Source organism: Physeter macrocephalus, chromosome 20, assembly GCF_002837175.3.
Source record: "Physeter macrocephalus isolate SW-GA chromosome 20, ASM283717v5, whole genome shotgun sequence".
In the NCBI taxonomy this organism is placed as follows: Eukaryota; Metazoa; Chordata; class Mammalia; order Artiodactyla; family Physeteridae; genus Physeter; species Physeter macrocephalus.
Window position 1 is genome coordinate 52,618,077 of NC_041233.1, and position 9,432 is coordinate 52,627,508.

The window sequence follows — 9,432 nt, forward strand, 5'->3', positions numbered from 1 at the left end:
AAATTAATTAATTTATTTTTGGCTACGTTTGGTCTTCGTTGCTGCATGCGGGCTTTTTCTGGTGACGTGCGCGGGCTTCTCATTGCAGTGGCTTCTCTTGTTGTGGAGCACAGGCTCTAGGCACGCGGGCTTCAGTAGTTGCAACACGCGGGCTCAGTAGTTGTGGCTCACGGGCTCTAGAGCGCAGGCTCGGTTGTCGTGGCAAAAGAGCTTAGTTGCTCCACGACATGTGGGATCTTCCCGGACCAGGGCTCGAACCCATGTCCCCTGCATTAGCAGGGGGATTCTTAACCACTGCGCCACCAGGGAAGTCCCTAAATTATTTTAATTAAAGAAAAAAAATCAAGATCCACTGGATGCTTGTCATTGGGTAAAAAAAGAAGTGATAAGTGGCATAAATGTATATAGGATTATCTGCCTGATATGCATAATATCTCTGGAAGGTATATAACTAGTTGGTGGGAATGGTTGTTTTTGGAAAGTCTAAATAAGTTTGTGTAGTTAGATGGGAAGGAGACTTTTTACCATATGTGCTTTTTGTGACTTAATGTATTCCTCTATTTTTTACTTGAGGTATAAGTTATGTAGAAGGAAAATCACCTTTCTAAGTGTAGAGTCTAAAGAGTTTTGACCAGTATGTGAAGTTATGTAACTACCACCACAACTAAGATATAAAACATTTTTATCATCTCAGAGTTTCCTTATCTCCTTTTGCAAACAATCCATTTCCCCCAGTTCTTGCCCTTGGTAACCACTGATCTGCTTTTGGTCCTACAGTTTTGCCTTTTCAGGAGTGCAATATAATGTGACATAAATGAAATAACTTGTAATCAATATATGCCTCTATCTCTTTTTTATGTGGCAGAATATGTGTGAGATTCATCCTTGTTATTGCATGTATCATTGGATTATTCCTTCTTTATCTATGAGTAATCCATCATGTGGAGTGCCACAAATTGTTTATTCATTCACTAATTGATGGATATTTGGGTTGCTTCCAGTTTTGGGCTATTTAAAGGTGCTTTAAACATTTGCATACAGGTTTTTGTGTGGACATAAATTTTCATTTCTTTTGGGTAAATACCGGGGAGTGGGAGTGTTGCTTAAATGTTTAACTTTATTAAAAAACCCCACCAAACTGTTTTCTAATACGGCTGTGACATTTTTCCTTCCTTCTAGCAATATATGAAAGTTCCCATTTCTGGAGGTAGGTACCTCCAACACTTGCCGTTGTTAGTGTTCTTAAATTTTATTTTATTTTTAATTTATTATTTCTTATTTATGGCCTCTGCCCTATATTTTGTTTTGATTGTTTCTGATATTTATCGGCATTCCTCCAGCCAGATCATCTGCGTTCTATCCAAAACAATCCAATACGGTTTTCTGTTTTGTTTTGTTTTTTTTTTTAACATCTTTATTGAAGTATAATTGCTTTACAATGGTGTGTTAGTTTCCGCTTTACAACCAAGTGAGTCAGTTATACATATACATATGTTCCCATATCTCTTCCCTCTTGCGTCTCCCTCCCACCCTCCCTATCCCACCCCTCTAGGTGGTCACAAAGCACCTAGCAGATCTCCCTGTGCCATGCGGCTGCTTCCCACTAGCTATCCACCCTACGTTTGGTAGTGTATATATGTCCATGCCACTCTCTCACTTCGTCCCAGCTTACCCTTCCCCCTCCCCATATCCTCAAGTCCATGCTCTAGTAGGTCTGTGTCTTTATTCCCGTCCCACCAATACGTTTTGAAAACCATTTTGGAGGGGCTGTTCTTGGGTGGTGGTGGGAAAGGGAGTTTTGGCCATAACGATATTGACTGGTAGGGAAAAAAAAAAATCAGAAAAACACCAAACCAAGTACACGCCTCTCCCCATATACACACCTGTATTTATGTGCACGCACCCATGGCCGGCCAAGCCGGCCCTTGGGGGCTTTGAACAATCATCTCAACGCCTCTTTCCGTTTCTCTTGTCCTGAGTATAGGTAGGGGCGAAAGGGGAGAAATTTCAGATCTGTAAATATTTTTAAAGCGAAAAATATAAAACATTTAAAGCATCGTTGTTAACTTTGGTGGAACTGATTGTCCGGTGTGCTAACGCTGGAGGTTTTCTCGCTTTTCCGTGGAAGGGCTTGCAGGCCCGCGTCAGACGTCTGGCTCGCCCCACGTGGAAGGTGGGGCGGGGATCAGGGGTTAAAGGTCGGGACCTTGGCGCCGCCCTGTGCAGCCGCACCCCTTTCCGCTTGCTGGTGGTGCCCATAGTCCCCATGCGGGCTGAGGCTCAGCCCGGCTGGAATCCAGCTCCGGAGCCCGCTTAGACAGGGCCAGACGGCGGGTGGAGGCAGGCCTCACTGCTGAAGCGGTGGCCTCCCCGAACGCGCTTTTTTGCAGCACAGGGAGTGCCTAGGGGGTGGCGGCAGCGAGGCGCTGTGCGACGTGGTCCAACCTGTGACACGAGCCTCCCCTCCGAGGGCGCAGGGCAGGTGGGGCGGCGCTGCCTGGGCCAGGTATAGTGCCCGACTTGCTCATCCCCCATCCTGGCGCGACAGGCTGGCAGCGCTTTCAGCTCCGGAGCCGCCGGTGGCACAGTTGCGCGTCCCGCGGGAACTGGGCGCGAAAGACGGCCCTTCGCCTGAGGCGTCATGAGGCCGGAAGATTAGGCAAAGAAAGCTCCTCCCTACACTGTTGTGTTGTTTACGGTTTGCATTTGTACTGGCTAAGAGGCCGGGTTGCGCGGGCAATCACATGGCCGCTGGCCCTGAATGGAACCTGGGTGCGCCCTCGGCGTGCCCACCGACTTAACGCGCCCCAACACTTGCCGCCGCACCCTCTAAATTTTAGACACTGTGAAGTGGTTGTGTAGTGATATCTCATTTTGTTTTACTTCTGTTTTCTCGGTGAATAATGATATTTGGCTTCTTTTCACGTGTTGATTGGCCATTCGTATGTGTTCACTGATAATGTTGGCTCAAAGTCCTATTTTTTATTGGGTTGTTTGCTTTATTATTTAATTATTGCAGTTCTTTATATATTTTGTATGCAATCCCTTTGTCATGTCTCAGTGTTGCAAATGTTTACTCCCGGTTTGTTCTTTTTCTTTCTTTTTTTGGTTTCTAAGAACGTCTTTCAAGGAGCAGAAGTTTAAAAAAAAAAAAGCATAGTTTAAAATTTTTATGAAGTCCAATTTATCAATTATTTCTCTTATGAGTTGGGCTTTTGTGTCATATTTATTTTCCAGCACATATCAAATATTTATGCTTTTCTTTTTCAAGTTTTATACTTTTAGCATTTCTATGTAGCTCTATGATCCATTTAAAGTTCATTTTTACTTATGGAGTGAAGTAACGACCATATTTCATTTCTTTTCTTTATGGTTATCTACTTGTCCCAGCACCATTTGCATAAAATATACCTGCTTTTAAAATCTTAAAGTAACATTTTCCTGTGTTATTTGTTTTAAAATATACAAGGCAATAATTTTAAAAACAAAATTATAGACCTTAAATACGATAAACTTAAGGGGGACAATTACCCACAATTTTGAATTTAAAAGATTTTAAAATTTAAATAGTATTTAAACGTACAATGGATATATATATAATATATGAAATATATATGAAATTGTGTATATATCTATATTTTAACTACCTGTCTATCTATCATCTGTCTATCACACTTAACACCTAAATATCACACTTAACACCTAAATTCAGTATGTATCTTCTAAGAACAAGTGAACAAGGACTTTATTTACATAACAATAAGAGCATTCACACTAAAGGAATTATCTATGCAATATTTTTTTCTAATATATATATATACTATAATTACATTTTCTTAATTATCCTAAAATATCTTGTGTAGCTTTTTTTGAGGGGGCATCTAGTGTCCAGTCAAGGAACAAGTATTTAATTTAATTATCTGCCCCTTTACTCCCCTCTTATCAAGAACAGTTCCTTTTCCTATGTTTATTTCATTTTAATACATTGACAATTTCGAAGAGTCCAGGACAATTGTCATGTTAAACGTTACTCAGTCTGGCTTTATGTGATTGTTTTCTTGAGATTAGATTCCAGTTGTGTGTATTTGGCAAGAAAATTACTTAGGTGATGTTGTGTATGTCCCACTGCATCACATTTCGGCTGGAGACATGTAATGTCAGCTTATCCCATTATGGGTGATGCTAAGGTGATCACTTATTAACGAGAAATCTGCCATATCTCTCCATTGCTGATGTTCTGTTTTCATAGGTAATTAATTAAAAATCTATGGCATGGTACTTTAAGACCTTGTGAATATACTGTTTCCCAAATCATTCATCCAACAGTTTTAGCATTAATTGATGATCTTTACCTGAATTGTTGAAAAATGAGAATTTTTCTAATTTTATCATCTCTTTGTTTTTTTAATCTAGGATTCATCCATAACGAAGTGTTCCCCCACATTTTAAAATTAAGAGAAACAAATTTCATCCCAAAGATAAATGCTCAGTAGTTGTTAGTGTACTTGTTGATATTATCTAAGAAGTCACTTTTCCTCTTGGGAAATTTTTCTTTCTTACTGTGGTAAAATAAGTATAACATAAAAATGACCATTTTAGCTATTTTAAAATATACAATTCAGTGAAATTTAGTACATTCACAGTGTTGTGCAGCCATAGCTACTATCTAGTTCCAGAACATTTTCATCACTGCAAAAGGAAATCCACCACCCGTTAAGCAGTCATTGCCCATTCCTCACTCCTTCCAGCCCCCGACAACCACTAATCTGTCTCTGTATGGATTTGCCAGATGCCATTTTTAATCAGATCAGACCTCTATTTTAAAAAGCCCTATAAACAGATTCCAAATACATCTGACTTTTCAAGAGCCCTCAGAGGCTTCCATTTTAAACTATGATCCACAAATGAGATGTAAGAAAGCTGAAATGATGAAATAGAGTCAAGGGTGGGATACAGACAGCAGTGTCCAAACGTTGTGATAAGTAAAGGGGATTCAGAGATCTAGCACCCAAGTAACCAAGTATGCAGTACTTCAAATGCTATTATTGGAGGCCACTTTAGTAACATCACTGCCACTGGTCTTAAACTCATCCCTGTTTATTACTTGGTCTGTCTGTCTGGAATTGCCGCTGCCCTTCTTTGGTCCTGGGACTCCTCATCTCTAGATCAAACGATGGGACTAAATGACTTGTAACATTTCTACCGCTCCACGACCTCTTTATAATTCATTTATCTTCATCTTTCATTCCAGGGCACGACTATAGTAACATTGCTGAGTTCTGTGCTACATGATGACAAAGAATTCCCCAACCCAGAGGTGTGTGACCCAGCCCACTTCCTGGATGAGAGTGGCAACTTTAAGAAGAGTGACTACTTCATGGCTTTCTCAGCAGGTAATAAAAATTAATTTCCTTAGGTACTTAGGGAACAAGATACCTTTCTGGAATTGGTTGGAACTTAATGATGCCCACTCTGGGGCTGGTAGAAATGCTCTTTGTCCATGATCACGAGCACCACTCCCTATGCCCCTGCGCTTCCTCCCCTCACCATACGTCCCCAGTATTGGAACTTCAGGGAGGTGACCCAGTTCTTCCAAAGTGAGAAAGCTAGGAAATAGGTTGATTGGAATTATGCCTCTAGCTGTATCACTGAGCTACCTAAGAGCTCCTCTTAGCAGGTGAAACTCATTTAGACTTTCCTTGGCTGCCATGAGAAACGTACATAAGTTCATAAGTTTGAGTATTTGCTATGTGATACCCCTGACTCCACAGGCTGAGCTCTGGGGTTAAAAGTATCCACAAGCACAGAATGGGCACCAAAGTGGCTCACATCCTAGTTAGGGAAACAGATTAGTAAAGAGAACATTGAATAGTGCTGTGAGAGAGGAAAGCACAGGCTGCTCATGAGACCAGAAGGGGAAGCTGCCTGTTTTCTGCTCACTCATTCGCCACAGTGAGGCATAAAATGGAATAAGGAACGTTCAAACAGAAGAAAGGGAATTTGAGCTGCCTCACAGGAGCAGGGTAAGAAGAGAGGGCAGGGCACTTTCACAGGAGCAGGACATTTCCTCTAGATTTAGAAGGTCAGAACCTGCCAACTGCAGTGTCAGGGAGTCCCTGGGAATGTGGCAGGATATTCTGCAGTGGTTCCAGAGCACCGTGATCTTCCTCCACTCATGATCTAAGTCTTGGATATTGGGTCCCCACAGCTACAGTGTGTGCTGAGTCTCTGGCCACGGACTCACCTTCATGTATTTGATGGCTTTTGATGCCTGCTTTGGGTCTTGCTCTGTATATACCAAGGTGTCGAGGACCGAGTCTTCCCTTCAAAAGCACACATTTTAGCATAGCAGAAAAATAAACAAACAGAATTATGATTCAAGGTGATTGATGCTTCAGTTGAAGCATGAATGTGATGTTGAAGAAACCCAGAGAGGGCAAGCTTCTACTGCCTGTGAAGATCTCAGAAATCATAAAGAGGAAATGACATGGGACATAGGTCCTGAAGGAAGGATAAGAGAAATGCATCTTAACCAAATGGAGCTGCACAAGACAAAGCTAGGAACTTCATGGTGTGTTGGAGATTGATGAAGAGTGGGTATGGCTAGCATTGAGAGTAGATGGTATGAAGAATGGACGGAATGATATGGAGCGTCATGCTGGGAACAGAATATAAAGGGCCAGCTCAACCCATTTGGACCTCATCTCATGAAACAGATGGGAGAGACATTTAATATTTTAAAGTGGGAGAGTGACACATTTAGACATGTGATTTTGAAAGCACATGAAGGAAAAAAACCTTTGGCTGAATTTTGTGCCAGAGGTAGAAAGGGAAACACATATATATGAGTTCCCTCCTCTCAGTCCTTCGTCTTTCAACTCATCTGGACAAGCAGAGTGGGCGTATTTCTACAAAGATTAATGGAAATTGGAAATGGAAAAGAGCAGTTATAATGTGGGAATGCATCATGAAGTGTTTGATATAGAGCTGGCACTCAATAAATATTTGTTGAATGAAAGGTTCCCATGAAGATATTAGGTGAATAGTGAGTGTGTCTGTCCTTCTGTCCATCTGCCTATCTAACCATCCTTCCAGCCCACCATCTATTCAGTCATTCTCACATTTTGTGACAGTTCAAAACACAGTGTTCAAGGAACAAATCCCCTATTCTTGGGAAAACGAAATTGTATGGGAGAAGGCCTGGTCCACATGGAGCTGTTTTTATTCCTGACCAGCATTTTACAGAAATTTACCCTGAAATCTGTGGTTGATCCAAAGAACATCAACACCACCCCAGTTTCTAGTGGGTTTGGCCGTGTTCCGCCCTCGTACCAGCTCTGCTTCATTCCTGTGTGATGAAGGGCAGACTATCCGGCTGCTGCCGTGCTGTTGTCTGTAACTTACTCTCCTCTGGGGCATCATTCACCTCCTTCTTGCTACTAGGGATGCTCTCTCTGACCTCCCATCTCATATCTCCACATTCTCTTGATATCCAGCAAATATCCAACCTCCATTAAAAGAAAGTTTACTGAGTTTTACTGCACAGATGTTATGTGCTGTCTTTATATTCTGTAACACTTGTACTGACTACCACATAAGCTCATACTTACCTAAGAGTTGGTACTATGTTACCACTGTGAAACAGAGTGGAATGATTAGTGTAAGCCAGTACATGGCCATTTGTCCACCATGTGTTCGAAATAAAAAGCATCAGTATTTGCTGAGACAGTCTCAGACGTTCCTTCTTTTGTACCTAATGTAGGTAAGAAATGATAGAAAATGGAGTCCAGAGAGAGCATGCTTGTCCTCATAATGTTAAGCATGGAGAGGGACAAAGGGGAAGAGGGCAGAAAAACTCTCTTTGCTGAGTGTCACCTAGACTTACTTGAGGTTTGGATTTGAAAATGAGAGAAGTTGTGTCCACAAGCAGCTCCAGCCTGTAGGGAAATAGTGAGATCAGCAGTTGGGAGGAATGAACAATAGTGTTGGAATTCATTCCTCTGGTTTGGTGTTACTGTGAACACCAAATAAAGATATGAAACGTTCACATTACTTTGTGTTTCAAACTTCCAGTCAAATATTAACCTGTGTTTTCATATTTCTAATCATGTATTCTAAGTGTTAGTCTTTTCTCTCTGAACAAGAACAGAATCCCTAGAAGGAGTCATGAGATTCTATTTTTTTCTATATTACATCACATCACACATTGTTTTATACTTAACATAAGTGATGGCAATATGATGCTATGATTGTGAACTTTTTAGTCTAATGACATCTCTGAAGTGTAGGCAACTGGGAGATAAAGAATATTTTGGGGACTTATCCCTGAAACGCCAATGGAAATGAGAATTAGAAATTTCTACTGCATCGGTGTTAATTTCTTGATTTTGAAGGTTTTATTATAGTTATATAGGGGATTTACCTTCTTTTAAGGAAACATTTACTAAAGTAATTCAGGTCTTTGGAATCAGGTCAGCAATTTACCCTCAGATGGTTCAAAGTAAAATAATTCTTTGTACACACTACCGAGTTTTCTCTCTGACACCTGTATTTGTTTAAAAAAATGTATGAAGCTAAATATTAGCTTATATTCAAAATAAACTAGTTTTTCACCTCTGAAGACTCATTATTGCCAGTGGACATCTGAAAAAGTGCTCAGCAACGTTAAGCTTCATGGAAATGCAAATTAAAATTCTAATGAGGTATTCTTATATAGCCATCAGAATGGTTAAAATGAAAAAAAATTATACTAAGTGTTGGCAAGAAAGCGAAACAATTGGCATTCTCAGGGTAAAACTGTAAATTGGTTCAACCATTTGGACAATTATTTGGCAGTATTTATTGGAAGTAAACACATGCATGTCCAGAAGTTTCACTTGTAGTTACGTACTTAACAGAAATGTAATACATTGGGATATGAAGAAGGTATGTATAGGGATGCACGTAACAGCACCAATAAAAATATCCCCACACAGGAAGAAACTGAAATGTCCATAACAGTACAGTGGAAAAAATAAATTATGAAATTATTTCTTTATGATCCGTGTCTTGATTACACAGAAATATTCACATTGTGTTAGTGTTTTGATGTGCACATTTAGAACATGTGTATTTTTCTCAATGTATGTTATGCTTCAGTTAAAACAATTGTTTAAAAGCAAATAGATCTACAGAAGAAATATTTGAGCAGTAATTTCAGAGAATTTCCCAAAATTAATGTCAGACACCATGCCGCAGATTCAGGAAACTCAGAGAACATCAAGTAGGAAAAATACCCCAAATTCTACATGTAGGCACATCATATTCAAAGGCCGAATATAAAGACAAAGAAAATATCTGAAAGAAGCCAGAGGAAGAAAACATCTTACCTACAGAGGAACAGGATAAGAATTATACTGGGATTCTCTTCAAAATCTATGCAAGCAGAAAGAG

General features: G+C 40.3%; 1 protein-coding gene across 1 annotated transcript in view; it reads left to right on the forward strand.

Moving 5' to 3' along the window:
- Positions 1 to 8,126, forward strand: part of LOC102990258 (cytochrome P450 2C18-like) — a 48,030-nt gene extending 39,904 nt beyond the window's left edge. Inside the window, 2 exon segments of the mRNA XM_028481935.2 lie at positions 5,252 to 5,393; positions 7,154 to 8,126. Of these exon segments, the coding sequence (XP_028337736.1) occupies positions 5,252 to 5,393; positions 7,154 to 7,356 (345 nt within the window). The 3' untranslated portion in view covers positions 7,357 to 8,126.
- Positions 8,127 to 9,432: the final 1,306 nt, after the last annotated feature.